Source organism: Buteo buteo, chromosome 1, assembly GCF_964188355.1.
Source record: "Buteo buteo chromosome 1, bButBut1.hap1.1, whole genome shotgun sequence".
NCBI lineage: Eukaryota > Metazoa > Chordata > Aves > Accipitriformes > Accipitridae > Buteo > Buteo buteo.
The window spans coordinates 50,094,822-50,122,083 of NC_134171.1; the positions used below are offsets into that span (position 1 = coordinate 50,094,822).

The 27,262-nt window shown below is 37.2% G+C and overlaps 1 protein-coding gene across 1 annotated transcript in view; it reads right to left on the reverse strand.

Annotated features, from left to right (window-relative positions):
- The window catches only part of FHIP1A (FHF complex subunit HOOK interacting protein 1A), a 93,731-nt gene that overhangs the window by 17,642 nt on the left and 48,827 nt on the right, over positions 1 to 27,262 (reverse strand). The window contains exons 3-6 of the mRNA XM_075029841.1: positions 21,594 to 21,823; positions 19,574 to 20,200; positions 14,581 to 14,739; positions 12,264 to 12,350 (exon numbers count right to left, since the gene is read on the reverse strand). Coding sequence (XP_074885942.1) covers positions 12,264 to 12,350; positions 14,581 to 14,739; positions 19,574 to 20,200; positions 21,594 to 21,695 — 975 coding nt within the window. The 5' untranslated portion in view covers positions 21,696 to 21,823. The remainder of the gene's footprint in view (positions 1 to 12,263; positions 12,351 to 14,580; positions 14,740 to 19,573; positions 20,201 to 21,593; positions 21,824 to 27,262) is intronic.

The window sequence follows — 27,262 nt, forward strand, 5'->3', positions numbered from 1 at the left end:
TGTATGCCTGGCAAACACTCTAAGCTCTCCATACATAACACTGCAACAAAAACATTGAGGTCTTTGCTTTTAAATTTGCAAAGAACATGCTTCTGAATGACTCACAAGCATTTAGAACCCATTTCTTATCTGTCTTGCTTCCCCAGGAAAAAAACCACCCTCCCCCAAACTGACAGCCGAAACCTCACACATACTGAAATACAAAGAGACAAATCATGCTGGAAGCTCCCCACCACCTTTCTGCCCATGTCAGCTCTTTTGCATCACAGTTCTGTCATCCTTCAGAAGCATTTTCGGGTGTTGTGAACACCTGCACCTACCACTTTATTAAAAATAAATGTCAGAGCACAATCAAAGCACAGTACAAACTCATGGTTCTAGAGCTTTAAAGAAAAAATCCCGATAGCTATACAGAATTTTGCCACAATTTTCCTTCTTTTTATTTTCCCACAGCACAATTTCTCATCTTACTCAATTTTTAAAAGGAGTATGTATATACATACATAGTCACACAAACCAAACCCCAAAATCTTCGCTACTGACTATTTGTATATCAAAATAAAATTCAAATATCCATGCAACATTTGCATACCATAACCCACGCTGCTCTGCTTATTGCAATCTTTTGGAGCTTATCTATTCACAGTATACACTGAAAGCACAGAAAATTCCAAAGGCCACCTCTGCACCATGTACTGCTGATGCAAAGTCAGCTTTTTAAAAATAGTTACCCAGGAACTTAATAAGCTTAAGTGCACAAAGATAAACCCTTAAATACAAGAATCTGCCTATATGAAAGGAAGCATTAAACATCTTTTGTTTACCAAACTTAGCTGGAGAAATGAAAAGACTGATTTTATTAAAAAAAAGAATCAAAGCTGTCACTTAAGAGCTAAGAGGATTTAGAAAATACTCAGAAGGGCAACATTTACGTAACATGCTGTAAATATTAAAATCCCTGTTCCATTATGCTGCATGTTAGCCATGTACACAGTAATGTCATGCTGCAAACGTTCTCTTTAAAGCGTTTAAGATCACAAGCTGCTTCTGGCTGGTTACACAGAACATAGGAATGCTGTATGCAGCCTGCAGACCTTATGGAGAGGGTGCACCAATGTGGAGAGCAGAGAGAAGCTCTAAAGTTAAGGTCGTTGATTCACTCTCATTCTGAGGCTTTATTCTAATGCTCAGCTCCATCCTCAATCAGCAGGCTACTAGCTCATTTTGGCATTAGAAACAAAGCACCAGTGAAGTAGCAACAGTCAAATTTTTCACCAGGATGGGAAAATAAGTTCACCTTCTTGGTTTATTGCAGTAAGGTTAGTCAAAAATCAAGCATTAAAATGTAACAGTGAAAGAAAAGGAACGAGGCACACTTTCACAGGATCTGTGAACTTCATAAGGCTAAGTAAGCAACAGCTATAGACATATTTTCTAGACCTGTAGTTGTATGTTCAGTGCTACCAAAACCAGAAATAAGAATATAGTACTTTCACAAAATAGTATCTATTAACATATACTCCAACTCAGAATACAGTTTATTAATTCATTCCTCCTTCCCTCACAAGTGAAAAAAAATAAAGTTACTAGGCTAAGCACCCCAAAGTTACAGATTGCCTGAATTAGCACTGTGGCTACAGCCCTAACTTAAATTCTGTATTATTGTAAGTGTGATAAAGCAAACGTTGTTTATGCACATACACACGCTTTTCCATAGGACTACTGCCATATTCACCCACCAAAAAACCTGCTCAGGAAAGGAGCCAGGGTTGTGAAACAAAGGAAATTGTTTCTGGTTGGAGCCAAGATTATTCTTCTTTTTTTTGCAATAGCCAAAAGGTGTGGGGACTTGTGGGGTAAAAAAGTATGGCTTTCTGGTGGAAGCTGCTGACTACTGCCCTGAGAACTGGCTTTTTTTTGGTTTTTATAGCAGCAAGCTGTAAAAAGCAAAGCCCAAGAAATCCATCATGTGACATCATTATGATAGCATACAGTTCATCGAAGAGTTTAAACCCCGTGCCAAGGAAAGGCCAGACAGAAATAATACATCATTACGTCTCTGTGTCACTTCTCCTTCATCCTTTATGGGGAAAAGGAAGCACCTTCTTGGCCTGAAGGTTTCACAGATGTTTGCTAAAGGCAGAGGAATGGGCCTGTGTATATGTATAAAATACCAAAGCTGTGAATGAAAGCAAGAAAAGCCAGCAGATTCATAAGGGCAGTGACCTTTTTCTGAAATTGATGCTCTTTGGACATCTCATCCTACATTTGTATCAGAGAAACCCATGTGCTTTTCAGAGTGCATGTCATGAATGAAACAAAGAGCAGAAGAGAGTCAGCTAGAGACTACTTTAGAAAAGAAACATTCAATTCTGAGAGCATGTTCAGTGCTCCTAACAGCTTGGGGACTAGACAAAAAAAGAAATCATGTTTACCGTAGACAACACTTCACTGATACCACTGAAGAGAGGTAGAAGAACCAGACAATGATTAATGAAGCCCAAACAGTTCACAAAGGAGTGAGTTACAACCTTGTTAAATCTCAATTGTTTGAATTGAGTTTTTTTGTGCAGGGTGCCACGTTACACTTAGTTTTTAGATCTTCTTGGGAAAGAAGTTGCTGAATCTGCTTAACCACTTTCTGAGAAAGAGGAAAGAAGACTAAGTTTTGTCAAGATTTAAGTGGATTTGTAAGAATAATTTTTCAATGAAAACGCACTGCCTTATCCACAACACTCCTTCAAACTTTTGCAATAAATAAAGCTAGGATCTATTTCACAGCCCACTGTGCAACACTCAAAGCAGGCAAGTTAATGCTGTACAAGTGGTTTTAATGCTATCATGTTCTAGAAGTTCCAGTGCACTCTCAGTGTGCCTTTGTGTGCAACTTGACCATACAGACCAGCACAGAGATCACCCTTCTGCTTCCTCGCAAGAGCAAGTCAAAGAAAAATATTGCTTTTCAGCATTTGAAATGAAAGCCACGTATGCTGCTTAGGAAAAAGATCAATTAATCTGGCAAGCAGACATCTGTTCCTTTACAATTATATCTTATTTTGCCACCTTGCATTCTGTGTTTGCTTCTCCCTTTCACCATATCTGACAGTAAGTGTAACTTCCAAAGATTTGAGGCATCTAGAGAAGTATTCAAAAAGGCTAATTTTAGCTCCATGCAGCTGGTTTTCCTTTTACTCCATGGGATACATTAGCCTGCTCTGAATGAGCCTCTAGAGAACTCACTTTTTTTGCAGCTAACTAGAAGGACGTTGGAGAAATTAGTTACACTTAGGAAAAACCCAGCATTGGCAAAACCCCTTTTAACTGTACACCTTTTCTACAGATCACATTACACATAATACATTGAGTGTTGAAAGTGAGACTCATTCAATTTGTGCAGTTATTATTGAAGATCTCTGTTTTCTAAGATACCAAAACCATGCTATTAAGCTTCATTCAGAGTACTTGCTAGTTGTCTCCTCTTAAACTAATGTCTCGTGAGACAGATTTGGGGAAAGTAGAGAAATCCTTTCTAATAAATTCAACTTGGTACCTTGGTAAACAACAAAAGAACCAATGTTCCCAGAGAACAAAACATTTACTACCCATGTCAAACATGTCCACTACAGTCAAGTTGTGAGGCAGCTTACAAAAACCTTGTATCACTGTAAACATTGATTACAGTATAATTTGTCCAAGTAAGCTTTTAGCTAGCCCTCAGAATTTAACATCTTTGAAAGGATGATAAAAAACAAGCCAAAACTTAAATACATCCACAAATCTGATATTTAATTTAAAAATTTTTCACTTCTGACAATTCAAGTATCAGGAAAAATACCATAACAAAGGGAGACGAATAAAATTAAGACATGGTATTTTTCTAGAAAAGACCTTTGTTAAGTAAGTAAATTTCAAGCTATGTTTTTGATAAAGGTATTTCAGCAATATTAAAATCCACCACTGCCACAACAGCAAAAATAAAAACCCACCAGCAGCATCCCTTGCATTAGATCTTTTCTACTAATGGTAAAGACCAGGGATATCTCTGCTCCCAAGATAAAACTGTAGGATTTAAAATGAAAAACAAGAAAAATCCATATCCATTGCATTAATCAGAACAGTATTCTCCCACTTTTATTTTCATTATCCACAGTTGTAACAATAAAAAGTTGCTGGAATTTTTCTTTTTCAATATACATGCAAATTTAAAGTGTCTATCTAAAGATACCATTTAAAAAACTCATCCACATGTTTTTCTATACAACAATAGTTGTTACAGATATTTAAGATGTAATCTGCCACAAAAGAGACTATCTGAGAGTCCGACAGATACTTGATTAGATATTATTGAAAAGAGAAAGCCACTTTTAGCCTTGTAATACCCTTCTCTAATTATGTAATAATTTCTAGCAAATCTTTTCTCGCCTCCTTTGATGACTGATTAGTTGGTGAAGCAGAACAGTGTAAAGAGATCCAGCTTTTACAAGTCACTGTGCCAAGTAATAGCAAAGAGCCAGAAATTACTGTCATTGCAAGTTCAGTTTAATGTATTATACTCACTGTGTTAGACCAATTGCACTGATTCTTTATTACTGGCTATTTTCCCTTGGGATCCACACAATATATTTTCTAATTTACAGCTTCATGCCCTCTTACAGGAATTCGGCTATCCGATTCCTCCTTTCCTTCACGTTTCCCTTCCTACAAGGATTTCATATTGCCCATGAAAAGACCATGAATGTTCTTATTAGAACTTATCCTCTAGACCCACAAGCAGTTTAAACCTGAATAAGCCCACCTCACTGATGAAAAAAGTCCAACCATTCCCACTCTTTTCTCCTTTCTATTCATTTTCAACTTCTTGCCCCCTGCTTATACTGGCAGAAGAGTTCATGCTTCAATTCACCACACAGTGAATTGGCTCAGGGAATTGATTCAGGTTAAAACTATCCAGGAAATAAAGGTGAGTTTTAACCTCAGTCAGTGTCCCATATGAACAGTTGTCCTGGCAAAAGAGAGGGAGGGGACAAGTGGGATCAGGGACAGAGGAAGTTTGCACGCTGTGGGAACTAAAAAATCAGAACTGCTTCAACTTCCCTCAGCTTACATTTATAAACTGCTACAGTTTATACCAGGTTAAAATTCAACTCAGTTGCAGTGTTTGATGCAAAAAGTGAAAGCACCTTTAACATACAGCCACTTCGTAGCCAATAAAATTAAGTTTTGTAGCTACTAATGGGTTTCCCCAAAGCATGGGACTATTCAAAGTATTCCAGTAATGCTTGGGTTACACCTTTTTACAGCAGCTGTCCAAATACTTTCAGCAAGGTGAAAGGTGGTATTATTTCTAAATGGGAACCTGCAGTCTTCTAGGATATTTATAAAGATACTCCTTCTAATCTGTACACTATAATTTACAGGTCATTTCCCCCTAGGTGAGCTGTGTAATCATCAAGCAAGTATTATTGAATTATCACTGTGTTAGAGGTTTTCATTTAGATGGGTTAGTGCACAATAGAATTGAGGTCCATTTGACAAAGTTTATTTGACAGGACCATGCCAGATCTTCCACAGAGCAGTTCTGTTCACTTGGCCAGCTGCAACATTTTACACTAAAAAGCTGGTACATTTTTCCATTATTCAGATGAAAACAACCCTTCCAAGTAGAAAAATAATTATATCATAGTTAGCAATTAAATGCCATGTAGTAAAGCAGTAAATGCTAAGACATGAAAAATTTGCATTTATCATATAATTTGTCAAATTTTCAGCACTATCTTCAATAAATTGAAATAACACAAATTACATAAACACTCAAGATGTTTTGAGTAGCTATCTTGGTCACCCAAATTCTCTGAATGCCAAATTAAAAGTAAATCATATGCACTTAAAGATGTATATAACCAATCTGAGTTGTATCAAAGATAGCATAATATTTATATATACCACAGTGTGGCTCCTAATTATCTAGCACATGGTTTTGACTGCAAAATATATACATATTAAAGACCTTCTGAGAAGAATTTCACTCAGATTTTTACAATAGTGCTAAAAGAATAAGGTAAATAAGCACTTTCTACTACCAAATATATAAAGACTAAAACAAGACAATACAGCCTCTAGCAGAACTAGTAAAACAGACTTTGGCCCCAGAAGTTCTTAAATTTTTTTTGATAGAACTCCAGAATTTTAGTTTTGAAAGTGAAGCAAGAATTAGCCAATGAAATATGTCACAGAAATTTGACAGTATGGCTCTGTGCCTGAGCAGAATTATACCTTCTCACAAGTATTTTTTTCCTAAGCACCAAAACCTAGGGAAGAACATACAACTTGAAATTATGCAGTTCTGTAACTGACATGCCATCAGAAAATACCAGTCTTAAATTAAGAACAGATTCTGCCAGATAGTCTTAATTTTCTTAAATCCCAGAGACTTAGACCAGAAAGAATAAAAGATGGTTTGGGCAAAAGAAAACTACCAAATTAACTTTTTCTTTAGCTCTGTATCTTTATGGACAAAATACATAATTCCTTCTGTTTTTTACTGAATTTGTACAGAAATAAGGAATTTGTGACCTTGCACATGACAAACCCCTCTGAACAATGTCATTGAATCGCTTTTTTCAATGTCTCAAGAAACTCAGATGTCAGAAGTAAGGGAGGTAACTCTTTTGTAAAAAGTACAATAAAATCCAGACAACCAAAGGACAAGACAGGGCTATCTAGCACAGCCAGGTGACGCGTATCCCTAGCTATATAATACAAATCTGGGCTCTGTCTACCCATTCAGCAACATGCAGCTTCTCAGATACGAACATATTTGTCAATTGCTCATTACACATGTAGGTGGGATAACCCACACAAAGTGACAAGACTAGTACAGATCAGGTATAAATTAGGCTACAAGAACATGCTATATTTAGGATACTTATCTTTGAGAAATGAAGTTAGGTTGTCATAAACTTCAGAATGTTTGGGTTAAGCACATTGCAGTTAATCTGCTACATAAATAACCTTCACAGAACTCACTGTAAAAAACAGGTTATTTCAAGCCAGCTAGCTAGCCCAATCAATTTGAAACTTCCTTAACTGGCAAAAAACGGAACTAGCGAATTCTTTTTCAACTCCATGCTAGCTTCCTGCGATAAAACCATAAAAATCACACCAAGCAAAATATGTCGGTCTCCCCACCCCCTGACTTTTTCATAGAAACGCGTCTCTATCCTCAACACTCTTGCACTGTTTCATTTACACAGTGAAATGTGTACATCGTAAGTATGTATAGGGAGACAATCTGCAAAAATTAAAAAAAAGGCAGAGCTTAGTACATAGTTCCCTAAATGTTACAGACATTTCCAGATCACACATATACATATCTCAAAGCTTTGGACCACATACTGAAATTCTGAACTACTGTTACTGAAATTCTACTTACTGAAATTCTGATGCTACTTTTACCAAAAGTCTTGTTTGATAGTCCAATGTTTTAAACTGGAAGAAGGTTGTCTTCAGTAATCACAGGTCCCTAAAATGAGAGTGAAACTGTGGAGCAAGGAAGACCTACCCTTAGAGGAGGGGGATCAGGTCAGGCAACATTTAAACAAACTGGATATACATGAGTCTGTTGGGGCCTGATAGATTGCATGCCTGACTGTTGAGGCAACTCTAGGTTTTTGAAAGGTTGTGGCTACCTGAAGAGGCTCCTGAGGACCAGAAGTAAGAACATGTCACTCCAGTCTTCAAGCAGGATAATCCAGGGAACTACAGGCTGCTCAGCCTCACATCAATCCCTGCGAAGGGGATGGAATAAAACCTCCTGGAGGCCATTTCCAAACATATTAAGAAGGTTGACTGGGAGTATGGATTTATGAAGAAGAAATCAAGCCTGACCAACCTGATAGCCTTCTACAATAAGATGACTAGCTCGATGGATAAATGGAGATCAGTTATTATTTATCTTGCAAGGCTTTCAACACTGTCTCTTGTACAACATCCTCATAGACAAAATTACAAAGAACGCACTGATAAGTGGACAGTGAGGTGGATCAAAAACTAGTTGAACTGCTGGGCTCAAAGGATTGTCATCAGCAATGCAAAGTCCTGGCTAGAGGCCAGTGATGTGGGGTCTACACTGGGGCCAGTACTGTTTAACTTCTTCATTAATGACCTAGATGACGAGATGGAGTGCACACTCATGCAATGCGCCCTTGTGACAAAGATGACCCACAGCCTCCTGGGCTACATTAAGAAAAGTATTCCTAGCAGGTTGGTGGGGGTCAAGTCCAGCAAAGGCCCACAAAAATAATTATGGGATGGAAGCATCTATCATACGAGGAGAAGCTGAGAAAGCTGGGACTGTTCAACCTGAAGAAGAGAAGGCTCAGGCAGGATCTTATCCATGTGTGCGAACAACTGCTGGGAAGAAGCAAAGAAGATGAAGCCAAACTCTTCTCAGTGGTGCCCAGTGAAAGGATAAGCAAGAAGCAATGGGCCACAAACTGAAATCCAGGAAATTCCAACCAGACATCAGGAAAAATAAAAAAATAATTAAAAAAAATAAATCAAAGACCACACATTTTTCTACTGTACAGGTGGTCAAACACTGGAACAGTGTTGCCCAGAGAAGGTGCACCATCTCCAGCTTTGGAGATATTCAACATCCAACTGGACACATCCCTGAGTAACATGCTCTAGCTGACTCTGCTCTAAGCAGGAGGGTTCAACAGGATGATCTCCAGAGGTGTCTGCCAGCCTCACCCATTCTGTGATTCTGTGAAAAGACAGGAGGAAGGAAGAGACTGGACAGCACCTATCATCTACAATATAGGCTTAGCTTTAATCCAAAAGTGAGTAAACCTCCTCATACCAGACATTTTGCTCATATCTGAATACATTAGTTGTAAAGGCAAACTGATGACGTTGTTATTCCATGAGGGATTAAAAGCTAGTAAGATTTTTAGCTACACGATTTATCTAATAGTGCTTGCACAGCTATTTGGCTTGTTTTATTTTATATACTTGAATCAACTAAACTTGATTTGGTGATCAGACAGGAAGTCACCTTAACGATTTGTTTACATTGCTGCTGTTGTTTTAAACAGAAATCAAGTTCTATCACACTGAGAACAGAAAAGATTGAAGACTTCTTTCCTAGATGTTTACACTTTTTTGACTGGAGCTGTCTTTGCAAAAACAATATATGCAATTCTGTGTCTTGCTGCAGGGCAATTTTTTCCTCAAAACATTACTTCTTGAAGAAAAACTAAAATATAGTACAGAGAGAACAGGTCTGAAGTAGTATGCCTACCCAATAGTCATTCAAGAGCAGAGCCAGAAGCTCATCTCCCTTCCAATTTTTACATTAAGGTAGAACCAGGGTGCCAGACTGGATGTAGGATGTCAAGGCTTGAATGCCACATGAGGTCTGGACTCCTTTCCATCCTTCTGTTCATGTGTATCACCAAGAGTTATCAGAAGCAGCTGTTAAATTCTAGAAATAAGAGTTATAGGGACACCTTGGGAAGATGTACCAATAATTATCATCTCTTACCACCCCTCCCTTTAACCTTCCACAGATCTGTCTTTCTAATCAGGTATTTATACCATGCTCCATTACTCATCGTATTTGAACTCATAAGCCAGAATGAGTCAGTGTTGTGGAGGATCCACAGGGGACATCACACACAGACCAATGTGATCAAGTGAAGTCCATTTACTACAACGTTTGATACAGTTATATACCTTATGCGCTTGTGCATGCGCCTTATACAATACTCTAATTGGTACAATACCCCATTTCATGCGACACTATCTTATTCTCTATTGGCTAAGCAAGCTTCTTCACGAGGTGTCCAGCAGTTACTTATCTCATTCTTCAGCATCCAGGTGTTGTTTGTCAGGCTCTTCTTATCTTCTTTTTTCCCAGCGTACAAGGACACAGCGTCCTTGTCTGCTCCAGCATTTTGTAGACTTATGCTTCGTTCCCACCTAACGGCTGGATTGCTCACATGCCTTCACCCAGCCAAGAAATCCTCAACAAGTCAGAACAACCTGAACTGAATGACTGGATAAAAACTAAAATCTTCAGCCACAAGTAGACTTTAGGATACCAAACCAACTTCACTGAGTTTAAAAGAAAAATCAAGATCCATTTAGTATTGTGTTCAATGAAAGAACTTGTTTTAAAAACCATCATGGTGCATCTGGCCTTTCTCTTGTTTTGGGCCTTCACAATTTTTTTCTTAACCTAAAGGTTAATTACAACACTTAAGTCCCCAAATGGGCGATACAGTTTCCAAAACCTACTCCTCAACTTAGCATGAATGTTTTCAATGGCACCTAGAAATTATTTTAATGTGTGAAAGAGCTGTTGCAGCATAATTATCTGTCAAAGCGCATAGACATCTGTGCCAAAAGCAAAGATGTAAAATAGTTATTTTCTGTTAAATTAATGCGGGGCATAGCACAGAAAGACTGAAGAGGTCAAATGTGCCTCTACTTACTTGTTTCCTCTTGCTATGGAGTTTTGGTCTCACATATGTGAGAGTCTTGTATCAGATCCACTAGATGGTGCAATCCATCTTCTCCATTAAACGCATTTGAAGTTTATACACATAAGTAGTTAATTTTTAAAGAGGAAAAAGTCAAACTTAATGCTAATCAAGGAAAGGTTTATTACTGGAAGAACAAGGCACCAAACAGAATGTCAGGGTCCAGGAAAGATCTAGGCTTGACACTCATACACGTTAGCAGCCAACATCTCAACTTTCAAGAGAAATATGATTTCACCCAATTTCAGAGTATATAAATGAGGTTTAACAAAATTTTCATCACATGAAAAAAAAGTAATAAGAGCAGCATGCTTTAAATGATTTAAGTAACTTCAACAGGGAAATAATCAACCCAATAGGGGGTTAGCAGATCTACAGACCAATAAGAATGGCATTCAGCAGCACGGTAGTATTCAAAACAACCTAAAATTTGTCTTAAGTACTTCATAGGTGAAAACAGTACCCACACTAAGACTAGAATCCCACAGCTACATTCTGCTATCTCCCTTGTTATCCATAACCTCGACCTAAAGCTGGTTAGCTTTTCACTTCTGATTCTAATTCCCAGTCTTGGTAAGGGATTAAGTCAAGACACACAAATAGAAAAAAATTACTGCCAGGTAGGGAGGTGAACTATCTCAATGACAGTCTACAATCTTGATCTGGATAGCAGCCAAATTTTATTTCGGCCCTTGCCAAGTTCCCAAATGTTTGAGATCTGCTGAATCATTGAAGAAGATTCTATACTGCTTTATTACTTTCTTAGTAAGTGATTATTTACCACAAATAATTGTGTGCATTGCCAAGACAAGTCCTAGACTAGAAAGCGGGGTACAGTGTTTAACTAGCCTCTCAGAAAATGGAACAGGTGCAGTGCTTTCTGCTTGGCAGGCTTCGTAAAAATTAGTAGACCTTCAAAAAGTAATTTATTAGTCCTCTCCTGGCAGTTTTTGTGGATTTTTACTCTCAGCAATTCCTACTTTTTCTCCTCAAACAAGGTATTCTTTTTACAGGGCAATGAGGACTGTTAATTGACATATTCTGCAACAGTTGGAAATGTAGTTTGCTGCAGCCTAACAAAAAAAATAATAAATTAAGTAATTCACCAACATCAGTGACATATTTTGCAAAGGATAACCCCTAAATTCAAAGAAAAATAGATTTTTTTTTTCTTCAAACCAACATAAATTGCATCCTAATACATTAGAAAATTGATACCAAACTCCGTTTCTTTTCCACTTTATGAAAATAGCTCTACCAACTGTGATAAGGAACTACAAAACAATACCAACTTTGCTAAAATTAGCATAATATTTCTTGACTGTACATTTTCCTTGTGGGCATTTTCCTTTTGGAAGGTGTTCATTTGGAAAAAAAACCCCAAACACTCATGGAATCATGTCTGCCATGACGAAATCTTGTCTAAAAAGTCACTGCTTTTTTTGATGATATATCAGCCTAGTGCAACAAAAATATTTTGGTTCTTCATTTCACTTAAGAATTTTAAACATTTTCAGAAATACCAATATGTTGCTTAATAATCTGTATAATGTAAACAGAAAGTATGGAATAAAAAGATGGGAAGTTAGCCTAGAAACTTACTCAATTATATGGAATTCACTACTGACAGTGTAATTAGTAGTATCTTTACACAGAGATCATCCATAATGTTTTTGCCCGTTATTATTTTATGTCATGCTTGCATACACCACTGACCTTATGGAGCGCAGGAGCCATTACTGGCACCAAAAAACCATTGTAAATGTAATTCACAAGCTGGTTACGTATCAAGGGATGTGCCACCTAAGAGGGTGGAAGAGAGAAAGACACAGAACAGTTCCAATGAAATTTAAAATAAGACAGGGCACAGACTACTATTATCCACTACCAAAACCCTTTCCCATTTAACAAGACATGTTCATTTGTCCTTCACACCAGCATTTGCTATGATTCAGGTTCTTAAAGATAGTTCCTTCCGCAAAGAAATACACAAACTATGTTTAATTACAGTAAGCCTGCCAGATTTAGAGAACAGAGCTTTTCAATCTCCCTGCACGCTGACAAAGATGAATGGATGGACAGAAAAGCGTGTATACCCATGCATCAAAGGAAGATTTGAGATTCTAAATTTAGCTCCTGCAACCTCGTCAGGGTCACTTGAAGGTGGATTTGCCATTGTTAACTTGTCCTCTTACAAGAAGAAAAAGCAGAACAGCTGCTTTCCTATGGTTCAAGAGTAGGTAAACCAAAGCACTCTCTAGCTATGGGGTAAGAACATATTGTTCACATGCCCTTCTCCCAATCACTGTAAAACAAACAGAAATGAAAACAAAACCTACATTATTCAATCAATAGGCTGGTTAGGAGCTTTAAAAAATTGACTGCTATTAGAAGCCAAAAATTTACTTTTATAATGAAGCATTTGTTTTGTTTTCAAAAAGAAAACATATTATCAATTCATGCATTTAAAAGAAATTTGATAAAAGCAGGAAAAAATTCCATTAGAAGTGTTCTAAGTTAACATATTCTGTTTGAAGTTCACATAGAGCCTGGAATATCACAGCCTACATGTGGCCACAAATACATTCTCCCACTTGCAATTCTTCCCAGACTTCCTTTAATTTGTAACAGTTACTTTGGAAAGGAGAAGAAAAAGGGTTGCCTTTCCTATGCTGTGATCCAGGGAAAAAGTAGTAAATGGCAAGAGGTCTTGGCTACACTGTCCCTTTTTAATCTCTGGTCAAAGTTTTTGGGTCAACACAGAACAAGCCACACCACAAAGACCATTCCATGCACAGAGCAAAAATTCCTGCAGTAATTGAGCTTTCAATTCAGCTGGAGAAAGACTATGAAAACGCAATCAAGCAGCAGTCAGAAACTGCTCTTTCTGCTTGTCAGTTGAAGATCCTTAACCATTTTGAGTTTATTTGAAAAGTGGTTTTAAAATAATATGTTGTTCTTTAATTTGTCTGCAGTAACTTTTATATCATTTTTTTTAAAAAGGTATCACATATGACCTCCTGCAAATGTAGATCTGTAGAAAAATTCTGCTTAGACATCAGAATGAATATTGTCTCTTGTCACATTTAAACAAGCATGTTAAAAATCTTATATATTGCATTTAAAGAATGACAGCTATTATTATTTTCGCTTGTTCAATGCTGTAATAGTCAATCAGCTGCTTTACTGTATTTTGCACGTTTCACTAAAACGTATCTTTTATTTAACAGTAAATGTGACTAAATTTTCAATCCTATTCAGCACATTTCTTCAAGTAACATGTAAATCTACAGTTTCTGTAAAATTTATATCATGTTTTAATAAAATACTGGATAAGGGTTCTATAGGGTTTTCTAGCCTTAAAAACAATATAAAAAGACACACACACCCCCCCTCATTTTATGTTTAGATCAGAGAAAAAAAAATAGTAAGGGATCAAAGCCAGAAAAAAAATGTAATCAAGAAATAATCATTAAGAACAGAGAGTGGATTCAAAACAGGCCAATCTAAAATGAATTTATATTTCTAGGAATATAGCTAAATTCTGCTTGGAAAGCTTGCTTTATGCAGTACTCGCCAACAGGCAAAATGGACTGTTTTCTTTTCTACACTACTATGAAAGCTTAGACAAACACAGAATGGTATTCAGCACTTAAATATATAAAGTCTACTTTTTCCCACATGTAAAGGCATTCAATTTTCTTTTAGTATCAACAGTGGTATTAAAATGCGATAAACTTTTTTTTTAAAAAAACAGAAAATCCTCCCAATGACATAATGAAATATTATGCTGCCACACAAATTTACTGCTTTCATTTGAAACATTTGTCACCTGAAAACCAAGAACATATTAATTCATCCCTATAACCAGGACAAACAGCACAATGCATCCATTTTATAAGCCACTAATTTTAGTGTAACTTAAAAAGTCCATGCCATTAATAAAAGTAAATAAACTCTATAATTTACAAACTTTTGCAGAATATATAAAACACTACTACTTCGGAAGGACAGGCCAACTCTGCTCCATTACCTGTATGACAGCATTGCAAAATTCAAGGGAATTCATGAATTGTACAAGGGCTGGTGACAAAAGCCAGTCATCTTTCAGAAGACAATGCCACTCTTCTCCTTTTTCTTCCAGCTTTGTAGGCAAAGATGAATAGAGGCCACTTAGTCCTGTTGCTAGCACCTGTATTTCAAAAACAGAAGAGAAATTACTTATGTTCCAACTGTCCACCTACTTGAATGGCAATGCCACAAATGGTTTCTCTTATTAGTTTTAGTAACATAAAAGAGTGTCGAGATTAATTTCATTTCCTTTTGAAAGAGTCCTGTCACAGAAAGACATGAATATTTTAAAGAGTATTCTATATAATATCCTTCTTTCGAGAGCTGGTATTTAGGAGAAAGTGATGGAGAAATTCAGGTTGTCTTTTTTTTTTTATCCAAAGTTATAATTTATTTTTAAATGTTTCTAAAATAATTTTACACTTTCCTTCAGTCCCTTCCAGAAGAAGCCATCACTGCCATATATCTACAGTTTGTCTTTTGTTGGTGATTTGAATCTTACTGCTCACACATTCCTATATGAAGTCATTTCACTTGGAAATATGAAACATTAGAAAGGGAAGGAGAAAGTACCCCCATCAACAGAAATGACATTGAGCTTCATATAAACCACAGGTATCTGTTAACTTTCATTCCTAGGCACTTGGACTCAGCTGAATCCACTTAAAATTCTAACTGTTCATAATTTCTCATTTTCCTTTCTTATTTATTTGGAAGGGGGAGGGGAAGAAATAAAAAAGCCTGAAATAAAGTTACTGTGTAAACATTGTTTCCAGTGACATTAAGCCTTACAGGTGATTATGTAGAATATATCACTGAAGCATAAGATTGTATTTTTAGTTACAATTTAAAAAGCATATTTCCAAAAAGGTTTTTTAAATTTAACTGAATATATCTAGAGTATTGATAGTTTCAGACCAAGTTTTTAATTATTAAAGTTATTTGAAGCTGGAAACTTTCTAAATGTTATTTACAACTCTTATCCTTCTGACATGATTTTATACAACCGCAGAATAATTTTTAAGATGATTCTCATTTTAATGGGAACATTAAGACTCAGCCTGATGGAAATCTTTATAGTTTTCATTCAACAGACTCTTGTAAGATTTTTTCCTCTTTCTACAAAGGGCTACTTGGCACCTACAGGGCTAGACAGTCAAAGCTCAGATGAAACACAACTGTTTGACCTGCACATTGTCAACTCTTTGTTTTCTAACACATAAAAGACCAAGGGTTCAAGGAAGGGCATTCAGGTTTTGATCATACGCAAGCATAACCAATTATAATTGCTAAACCATCCAGTCAGACAAAGGCAGTCTTTCTGAATGCTTTCCATTCCTAAATCACATAATTTTGAAGATGGATTTATTCTGGCATACATAATTAAGCTAAATATTGAGGGGGGGGGATACTGTGGAAAATTCACTGCTTTAGCACACTGTGCTACTTTTTTTTTTATACACATATATACATAGATATATAAAGAAAGATGCTGGAGATATGTTAAAAGCTTTATTTGGACAATCACCTTCTATAACCAGAATCTTTTTTGCTTTCTCTGTCTCTCATGGTAGAAGAGCTAAAAGCAAAAAGTTGGGAAGATCTTACTAGGCCTACAGAACTACCTATACGTAACCCCCCCCCACACACACACTTACACTCACAAACCCAGGCTTCAGACAGCTCTAGGAAGCAAAGAATTCTGAAGAGAGAACTTGAGTTTCTTTTGTGTTGCACACTTGATTTTCCGTTGTCTGCTTAAAATTTAATTGCTATTCATAAACACATACTTACCCTCTCAGTAAGCAATCTGATTTTCAGAGCTGTGGACTATCTGCATTTCTCCTTCATATGGAAGTTTAGTCCTTAAGCACAAGGAACCAACCTTGAACAAAATGTACTACTCTCCACTAAAAGGGGCAGTGAACTCACTATCAGTCAATGTCTTGAAGTGAAGAATTCTTTAGTTTGTCTGACTTACTTAAGTAAGAAGTGACAGATATAGATGCTAAAATCTGTAAAGTTTAAAAAGCTCTTGGTTTTGCTATGAACTACAACACAAATGGCTCTATGAAATTATGTTTCTAAAGCACTGAGAGTAGCCACTGGAAGCAATTTCATCCCTTTACGTAAAAAATATTTGAAAATTTTCATGGAAGTATATGGTATAAACAGGATTACCATTTGAAATTACCAACAGAACTCTTCACATACAAAACAATGCACATCTATAGACCACATTATGGAGTTTTAATCAGTAAAATGATAAACATGACTTTAAAAAAAATCTGAAAGGGAAGGAAATGAATGAGTGCACATCCTGGAAGGGCAAGATTGGTTTTATTTTTTGTTTTACCCAGAGCAGTGTCCTTTTAAACTTCTCCCAACATTTGTCATGTTGACCCTACATGCTCATCTACTTTTACAAGCATCTCCAGCAGGTTTTCTTTTTTTCCTCACCATCGAGTCGTGAGTCTTTCTGCAAACCAGTCTTGATTAATTTATTTTCTCTTAACTCAGGGAAGACACTGACTATGTGATTTATAATCCCAGACACTTTATATGATTAAAATTTGTTAATATATAATCAATTGCTATCTGGCCAATTCCTTCCCTTTAATAATTCCCTTTCCTCCCACATCCATAGTCTACCTCTGTGTAGCCTCAACTTTTCAAGGACATTGCAGAGCCATACCTCCTCCTGTTTTAGTACATGCTTTCCTAAGCTGCAAGGTATTTACAGATACAAAGTTTTATGGAGAGACTTTGAGATGCTATCCTGCTCAAAATCCTTCAGAAACATTGTTTTCTTACTATAATGCTGAACAGATAATATCTTCAATCAGATTCAGAAAACTTTCAGGTCAAAACATGATAAAAATGATATGGCAGAAAAATCTCTATAAAATCAGAAAGCCTTGTCTGCATATTCTGTTTTGAAAACATTTGTTAGTGGTGTATCTTACTGCAGCCTGTCCCCTTCCTTTATAGTTTATTCACCTACAGTTTTGAATACTATGGACAATCTTGTTTTAAAAAGCTGCTAACCAAAGTGAGCTCAAAAAGTACTATCAAGAAAGCCTTCAGGATCACTTCAGCACAGATCTAACACTGGTTCAGGTATATGAGGCAGCAGAGATTTATGGCCAGACCCCACCCCAGGGCACGTCTATACTATGCAATAAGGCATGGTAAAGAAAACCCTATATGCTACCAACCAACTCAGTCCCAGAACCAGAGATAGCGTCAACACAGTGCCATCCAAATGCCACTCCTATCAGCACAGGACTGCGCTAGCTGTTTTGCAGAGTAGCTGAGGCCACATCTGCACTGATTTGACTGATATACAGCAATGCCACCGACACCTACAGAGTATTCCACCAGAACAAAACCTGTTCTTTCAGCTCATTACACTCAAATTCAAAAAAGATGTTGTGCTAGTGAACTAATTCTATGGCATTGCATTAAAGTTTTATTATAGACTTAGGACACTCATTACTATTCAGAAAAGTCTGATTTTAGCACATTTTGACAAGAAGCCTTCCTAATTAGAATGATTGTCAATCATGGCTCCCTGCTGTTTGAAGGTTAATATAGCTGGCTTTTATCTTCAGTGTAAAAAGGCTGGCGGTTTTGTGGGTTTTTTGGTTTGGTTTTTTTGTTTGTTTGTTTTGTTTTAAATTAACTTCAAGATGTAATTATGGAAGTTATAGCATGGATCCACTAATGGTATTTGTCCCAGGGACAGTTTGAGAATCAAGTTCATGTTCTTTAGCAGCATCTATCACACAAGGTCAAGTGGAGTCTCTCAGGACAAGAATTTGATGCAATATATACCATTGACAAAGGAAACCTTTTATAAGTTTTGGTTTGGAACTTGTAGGCCTCCTCCAACCTGCATATCTGGCTCTGCCTTACTGCTTAAAGGACATAACAACCTCAGAGTAAATGGAAACCTACAGCTGGAATTGCTGTCATGCACTAGTGCTTAAGGCAAGAATTCTAGTGTCTCTGCTCTAAAGCTCTCTGCCCTATGTAAGGCTCCCCTCCATTTTTTCTGGCATTTATTAAACTAAAACGCAAGGCATGTAGAAGATAAAAGAATCAGTCCAAAAACTGGCACACAAGAGCAACTTTTCTACAGAATGATACTTGGTTTTGAACCCATCCATTGCAGATCTCAAAATGATTTTTCAATAAGGCATGAAGAAGCAGGTGTTGTCACGAGCATTCTGCTTTAGCTTTAAAACTGCAGTAGGGCAGCTTTCTTTGTTAAATTAGATTGATTACTTGTTTAACAGCAAAGGTTTTCTATTCATGTAGTGAGATTGATTTGCCAGATGTAACAACGCAACGCTACTACCTAATTTTTAACAGAGTACAACATAGCAAGATTGTGGTTTGCCTGAGACAGCCATGGAAACATCTAAGTCTGTGACAAAGTCTCCCTTTTACCTTGCAAAAATATTACATTGCTATAACACTTACACTATTTTCATACTTATTTTTTGAACTGTTGAATTGATATTACAGTGTGGCAAGCACAGCCCACTTAAGCTTGCACTGCCACGAGAAACAACAGCCTCAGAACACCTTGTTCCCATTTCTCACTCCCTTCACCCCCAGAATCTCATAAGGGACTCACAGTGAGACAGAACAGGTTTCCCTCCCACTAAGTTCCACTATAACTTCCATCAGTTTCCCAATTCAATTCACTGCATGACTGCAAAGACACTTGTGTTGGCCCAAAAGCACAAGACACCGGTATGGAAACAAGAAGCAAGACTATGTTTGGCAGTGGGGCTAGCTTGAACAGCATTACAATTTGTCAAACAGCTGTCAACAGAAACAAATGCATTATAACACATCTTCATCAAAAAATGACAGAAAACGATGAGAAGAATACAGGGAGCACAGTTTAGCATTGAAGATCAAGCAAAACAAGAACAACTTACTGGGCAAAAATAGGTGTTTTCTGCTATGTGGTTTGCAACAACGTTGTTTTCTGCAGACAGAGACATTATGAAAAGCAGCGCATCACGGGCCTGTTGGCCTACTGTTCCTTCTCGATGGATGAAGGGAATCAGCAGAGAGAATATGAGGAAATTGGCAGCTCCTTGGTCCTCGCTGGTGTGGAAAAACAGTTCTAAAATGGAGGGATCTTTGGCTATTATAGAGCAGAGCTGGTTCAAGAGGATGACCAGCTCTGTTTCCACTGTTGGAGTGGTTGTTCCTGAGCAGGAACTCAGCAACATCATCAAAGGCTTCAAGATGGGCTTGTGATGCAGCAAAGGCTGATGGGACTGGGTTACTAGCATTTCATACATTTTGAGTTGCTCGATTTTTGTCTCATCAGTGAACTCTCGCCGTAGGCTCCAAAGAAAAAGCTTCTCCATGATATTTTCTGAAACCACAAACTCCAGAATAGGCCCCATTGAGGCATCCTTTGCTTGCTCCTCAATTAATAAGAAAAGCATGTGCTCCACATAATTCTGAACAGTGCTGGCCTCATCAGGTGAAATCGCCCCATACTTTGCCTGAGTGTTTTTCAAAGGATCATGCTTCTCTAAGATTTTCAGAACCTAAAGAGAAACAGTTATTTGAATGCATTTTTTAAAAATATGAACTTACCCCATAAGGAAAAAAAGCATCAAAATTCTGAACACCAAAAGTGCAAACTCTTTCTATGCTTTTAGTTTTTGTCTGTCAAACTTCCTAATAAATTGAAAAGTTTCACATTTGGCATGTACGAGGCCAAAACGTAATGCTTTTGTTCACTTTATTTTTTTATATGCACCTGAATTTGCCACTTGTCCTATTGCTGAAACTTGGGGTTCTCTGAAGTATGGTTGTTTAAACTAGTATGAAGTTTAAACTAATTTCCCTTAGCCTTCGGAAATTGAGTTTCAATGATGTTTGAAGTAAATTTCTTTGTCACAGAGGACTGAAATCAAAGGGCCTGCTCTTCAGCTAGAGTAACTGTGCTCAGGAGTATCAATATGATGAGATGCAGAAGCCCACAGAGCTGGTCTTCCCTTGCCACATCTTATATGATGCCAAATGGCCACACACTCTTGCAACATTCAATATAGATTTAGGATTGAGTAACAATTCTCATCCCAGCATTTATACCCCTGGATTAAATTCTGTTCTGCACACAGTCAATGAAGCTTGTTGTCTGTGAAACAACCACTGTCTTTAGCCTTTTTGTGGAGAGGATAATTGCCACAAAAATACAAAGGAACAGCAGCTCCCCTAACATGACAGCATCACTAGAGTTAAGTGAGAAAAGGTCATTCTTGAACAATGGCTCTTCTGACTCTGGAAACATCTCAGAAACACCACCATTCATCTGGCTTGCTTCTCAGGATAGCAAAAAAACAACAAAAGCAGCAGCACAGAAATCAATTTTACATAAACCATTAGTTATTCATATTACTGCAGCAAATAAGACCTTATATTATTGTGCTCAGAGTAAAGCATCTTTGCCTGAAAGCAATTATAATCCTGATGACATGCAAACAATTTTTAGAACATGCTGAAGTGCATAATCTACATCTTTCCATGATAAAGAACACTGCATACAGCTTTGCACCATGCGTCTAATATACTTTACATAAGATAGGCAAGCCTTACCCAGCAAAGGAAAGGAAACAGAGGTTTGCAACAGGGTACAATTCACAGTGAATCACTAGGAAAGCCAGTAAGAAGATTGAGGCCTTCAGTAAGATATTACCGTGTCCTACCACTTCCCATTTAGATGCAAATCTGGAGTTCAAAGTGTGATTAGTAAAGCCTAACCACACCTTGAAAGGTCAGTTACTTTTACGTTTTTAAAATGTTTCGGTGTCATCTACCACATTCTGCATGACAGATGTTTCTTCCTGAGCCATTCAGGATTATCCCAAAACAGAGAATGAAGAAAATTCCTATTAAGGCAGCCTACTTCAAATCAATAAAACTAATTAACATTACCTGTGCCCAGTGTGTTCTAAACACTATCATGCATGTTTCTGGGTCAACACCCTGCAGGCTCGGAGCCTGCCGATTTTTGCTGATACTGGTTCCAGAGGACATTATAAATTTTCTGAAGGTCAAGCCAACTAGGCCATGCTGGATTTCTTTTTAAAATCCTGTAGTTAGCTACAGCTGTTCAAGCATCATGATGAGATTGATATGTTTTGAGCTTTGGTATCCACAGAAATCTGTTTAAAAAAAACCAAAACACATACACACATCAAATTATAATGTATAACAAAAAGAACATACTTAAAGAGAATACTAAAAACTTTTTTCTTTTAATTCAGTTTGAGAGTACAAGTTTTTAAAGCATGTTATATGGCACCAACTTCTCAAATTTTTCCTCATTATAGTAGCTTCTAATGCTCAAACTTTTGAGATCAGTGACTGAATTAAGGTTCTATTGAAATAAATAAGCATAACAGAAGCTCATGCAGTAAACATTTTATGCATGTCACTACATTTTTAGTTTTTCATTATGACATTTTTGCCATCTGACCATGTCTGTCTTCAGAGTTGCTTAGTAACTAATGTTGTATAGACTACACAGGTAAAAAAAGTACAGGTTATTTCTCTATTTTTTAAAAACAATATTTCCATGTGTCATGGTTTAACCCCAGCCAGCAACTAAGCACCACACAGCTGCTCACTCACTTCCCCCCCCAGTGGGATGGGGGAGAGAATTGGGAGGAAAAAAGTAAAACTTGTGGTTTGAGATAAGAATGGTTTAATAGAACAGAAAAGAAGAAACTAATAATGATAACACTAATAAAATGAAAGCAGTAATAATAAAAGGATTGGAATACACAAATGATGCACAGTGCAATTGCTCACCACTTGCCAATTGATGCCCAGTTAATCCCCGAGCAGTGATCCCCCCCCCACCTCACAGTTCATATACTGGGCATGATGTCACATGGTATGGAATACCCTGTTGGCCACTTTGGGTCAGGTGCCCTGGCTGTGTCCCTCCAGCTTTCTTGCTGGCTGGGCATGAGAAGCTGAAAAAATCCTTGACTTTAGACTAAACATTACTTAGGAACAACTGAAAACATCAGTGTTATCAACATTCTTCGCATACTGAACTCAAAACATAGCACTGTACCAGCTACTAGGAAGACAATTAACTCTATCCCAGCTGAAACCAGGACACCATGAATAGATATAATTACAAATACTTAAAGTTTTCTGTCAGAAAGCATATCATAAACAGTTGAAGACATTTGCAGAACACCATATGCAAGTAGAAGGATGCATCTGTATCAATACCAAAGTAACCAAAACCAAACAACATAAAAGATAAAACCTTCAAGTATCCAAAGCCAAACAAATTGAGATGTCATATTAAAGGACTATGAGAATAACACCAAACATTGAAACATTCTTTTCATCCATTATTTAATATCCTAGACATCTGAGTATCAAAGTAGTTGTACACCTGCAGGGGAAAGTTAAAATGAAACAGACAGGTATCTTCCAGATATCTGAGAGGCTTAAGAGGACATACTATTCCCTCAAGCACCAATATCTAAGTCACACAGTCATGTGTGAGTCCCTCCCTTTTTTTTCCCACCATAAGCTTTACATTTTTATTCTCCTTTTGCAAACCAACTAGGCTTTTAATTTAATTCAGTTTTGGGACATAGCAAAAAAAAAAAAAAAAAAAAAAAAGAAGAAAAAAAACAACCAACCAACCCCCCCCCCAAACAAACAAAAAACCCACACCAAACAAAAAAAGCACCACGCAAAAAAAAAAAACAAAAAATAAAGCCCACCAGCAAAAAAACCCACCCCAAAAATCCCACCTAAACCAAACCTCCACAACACCAAAGTACAAAGAGTTTAGGAAGACAATAAATGCACTACAAGTTCCTACAGCTCATGTAAATCATAGCAGATTTTTATTTTCAATAGAGGCTGCATTTTGAAGTGCTCTCCTTTTTTCCAGTCTTCATTAGGATCCCAGGGCCCCTGGACATTCATTGGCTTTATGAAATACATGAGGAAATTTTTGTACCATAAGTTGCCACAGCCCATATAGCAATTCTTTGCCAGTATAGTAGGTATTTCTCTGTGTACATCTTAAAAGATAAAAATCTTTTCTCCACAGTGGACATCTCTGCTCCCTGCATGCATGCTCTGCTTATATTCTTGAAACTGTTAGCACAGGAAAACATCCAGCCTATCTCAAAAGTTGCAGCAACATTTGCCAATTTCAAAATGTCCAAAAACATACAGGGTATAACTTTAAGATTTCCGAGGCAAGCAAAAAGCAAAAGATGGTTATGCATTCCCCTGTATCTATATATGTATATTCACATGTTCAAGATTCAACAAGATTGAACTGCATGATCAGCCTCCATTCTCCAACCTAACCCTTGCTTCTTACAGCACATAAGATACATTTCCTATGCATTTTCTAAATGCTCTCATACAATACAATTAACACAATCTAGTCCATCCTTTTTACAGATAAAACATTCCACATGTGGAGAAGCCATCATAAATCCTGGACAGTTTATCTGTTTGGGTAACACTACTTCCAGAACGAACCTGGTGCTCCATACAAGCTACTCTCCAGGTAATAAACCACCTGGAAGCAGACGCATTGTGCAAAACCAGTGAGAATTAGCTCATGAAAGCCAGACAACACTGGGAACAGAAGTAATCCCATATAAAATAGCATCAAAGTCTCTCTAATCCTTGCCCTTCCGACTCTACCCACACTTCTCACCTGCCTATCTCTTCTGTGCTTACACTGGCCTTACACTTCCAAGCACTCCCTTTCCAAACAGTTTGTTTCATATTCTTATTTATTTGAAGGCACCTAACAGTATACTGCTACTTCTTAAAAAGTCTTGTGAAAATGAATAGTACTATTTCTACATTACTGATGTTCCTGCACAGGAAGAAAAAAAAAATTAAAAAGAAAAATAATCAGAAATCAAAGTAGCAAGTGGATTTGAGAACCCAACTTCAGAGGCCTAGGATCTGTTTTTTTATCGTTAGTGACTTAAGTAGCTACCACTGTACGTTCAATGCACAGCTTCTGGTGACTTTTGCTTGCAGCTCTGAGCGCTCAACATTCCTACGAAAAAACACTCAGAAAACAATATGCATGCTTAGAGACCATTTAGAAAAAGCCTGCTCTAAGTAGTTTGCCTAGTACCATACCTAATAATCCAAAGGAATGTTTAATTGACCTATTCTTCAGATCACCTGTCCACTTCCTGCCAGTTCCCTCTTTGTCAGCCCTTTCCTTCAAACAGAAATCTTCCTGTTTCTGTAAAAGTTCAGCAGACTCCTCCAGGCAAAAGTGTCCTTCACTGCACAGCCCTGATTCACCCTTTGAGCAGATCTGTCCTGTGCATGAAGTGAAGCAAGCAGCTTTGGAAAAACTAATGTGATCATTTTAATTAAAGATGGTATCATAAGATGCAGCAAGAGAACTTAATTAACAAAGCAGAGGCAAGCTCAGTTCTTGAATTTCAAGTTGCTTGACTTTACAACTTAGAGGTTGTTTCAATGCAGACTTTGCATGTTATTTAAGAACTTAAATAAAAGAAACTGATATTACACATCTACATATCACATGACAAATTCTGTCAGCAGTACAGCAATATGATACCATGAGTAGAATCGGAAACTTCAGATCAGCTTCCACTATTTAAGCTAGTAAACAACAATAAGGGAGATTACGGCTTTCTTTAAGAATGGTGATAAAAATCAAAGATCAGTGATGTAAGACTCTTGGGATGCATGCAAAGCTCTAGGATGTACCACACACAAGCAATCCAAAACCATTTAGGCCATTACCCAATCTTCTCCTCTAATCTGTTCTAGTTCTCAGTCCTTCCTAGCCTTTGCAATTTTCTTTTTTCCTCATGCATCTTTCCTATTCCAGGCTCAGACTCTACTCCACAAATTTCAAGACAGTACTCATTCCCTCCCCATCAGACAGACCCTCCTTTAAATAACTACTTCTATCTTGCAGCTCTCTAAACATACTTTTTTGGGGTAGAGGTTCCACACTGGTGCTTTGTCATGATAGATTCCTGAAATATTGCCCTACTTCTCTGCAGCTATGAGAAGACCTAAAGTGAACAGAAATGGTACATCTCTCACCACACTTTCAAAATACAGCAAGATGCCAAGAGATCCAGTAACAGTGTGTCCAGTAAAAAAGCTAACTTTCTACAAAAGTGCTACTTAGTTGACATTTATGTAAGAATTTATAACCACCATGATGTCACTGAGCACTCAAGTCCTGCCTGTTAACAGCTTACTGCCTAAGCAGATGACTGCTACAGACTGCACTTGTAGAAGGGACATCTTTTCCTACACAAGGATATCCTAAGTCTAACCACCATATATAAAGAACACATATAGCCCCCATGAAACAAGTCTTCAAGACAAGAATGTGTCCCCTCATCTCCTGCATAAAGTCCCCTAAGGTCCTATTTATCCAAGATATTTAAGAGCTTCTTGCTATTTCCAAGTCCCAGTTTGGGCACACTCAAATTACAATGCTGGGAGATGTCAGATACACAGCTCATTAACAACTACCAGCATTTTGATTCAAATCAGATCTTTTTCAGGGTTAGATGACACTAGATCAGAACAGCAAGGGCTTTCAGTGTTGCTAACTCTAGAAATGTCTATGCTACCAACCACAGAAAACTTTTAGGAAGGTTCCCTCAAGCTGATGTTGCACACATCCTGCCTGATCCATTTACTGTACTTGTTATCACAGGCATAAACATTACCCCATTGCTTGACAAAGATCTTTGGGAGTATGCGACTGACAAACTGTAAAAGAGCAAATTCGTCTCCAGCATTTATGTACTCTAACTAAAACCTGCACCTAACAATATACTGCACATACCTACAATCACAAGATTAAAGCCATTTACGTCTTTAATAACAAAGAATCACAAAAAAGATCATTTGTCCCTTGGTGACAAACAATAACATGTCAGTAAAATTCACTCTAACGTTCATTCTGAATGTTCACTCCTACTGCACAAAGTCATCATAAACAGACTGTTTATGCATCAAATGAAGAACAAAAATACCAAATTTAAATTATTAGCTGAAAACAACTTGCCTGCAGCAAACATTATGTTGACGAGGGCTAAGTTCACTTGCATCTAGACCAGCTATTGGATCAGAAATCTAAGACTAGTGAGAGAACACAGACATTATCCTTACAGTGGCCAATACTGTGGGGTTTTAATCATCTCTAATTTAAAAGGAACAAGACAGCAACAAGCAGACTGCAATGTGCAATAATATTTCTAAGATCACAGCAATTCCCTTAAGGAAGCAGATATTTCCAGTTTGGAAAGCAGCTTGGAATGCTGGGATTTCCTTAGTAATACAAAACACTAATAGATTGTGTAGGCTTCAAAGTCTTCAAACTCTGTAACAGTGTTTCAAAAAGCATACAAAGCTTTTGACAACTTAAGTGGTCACAGGGTAGATCCTAAAACCAGCATACCTATTTAAAAAAAAGGAATAACTGGACTGGAAGAGATACTATCTTTTAAGATACATATCAATCTAAAGTTAGCATGCTGTAGTTATAGCAGTAGTAGAAAGAATATATTCATTACATTTGTGGT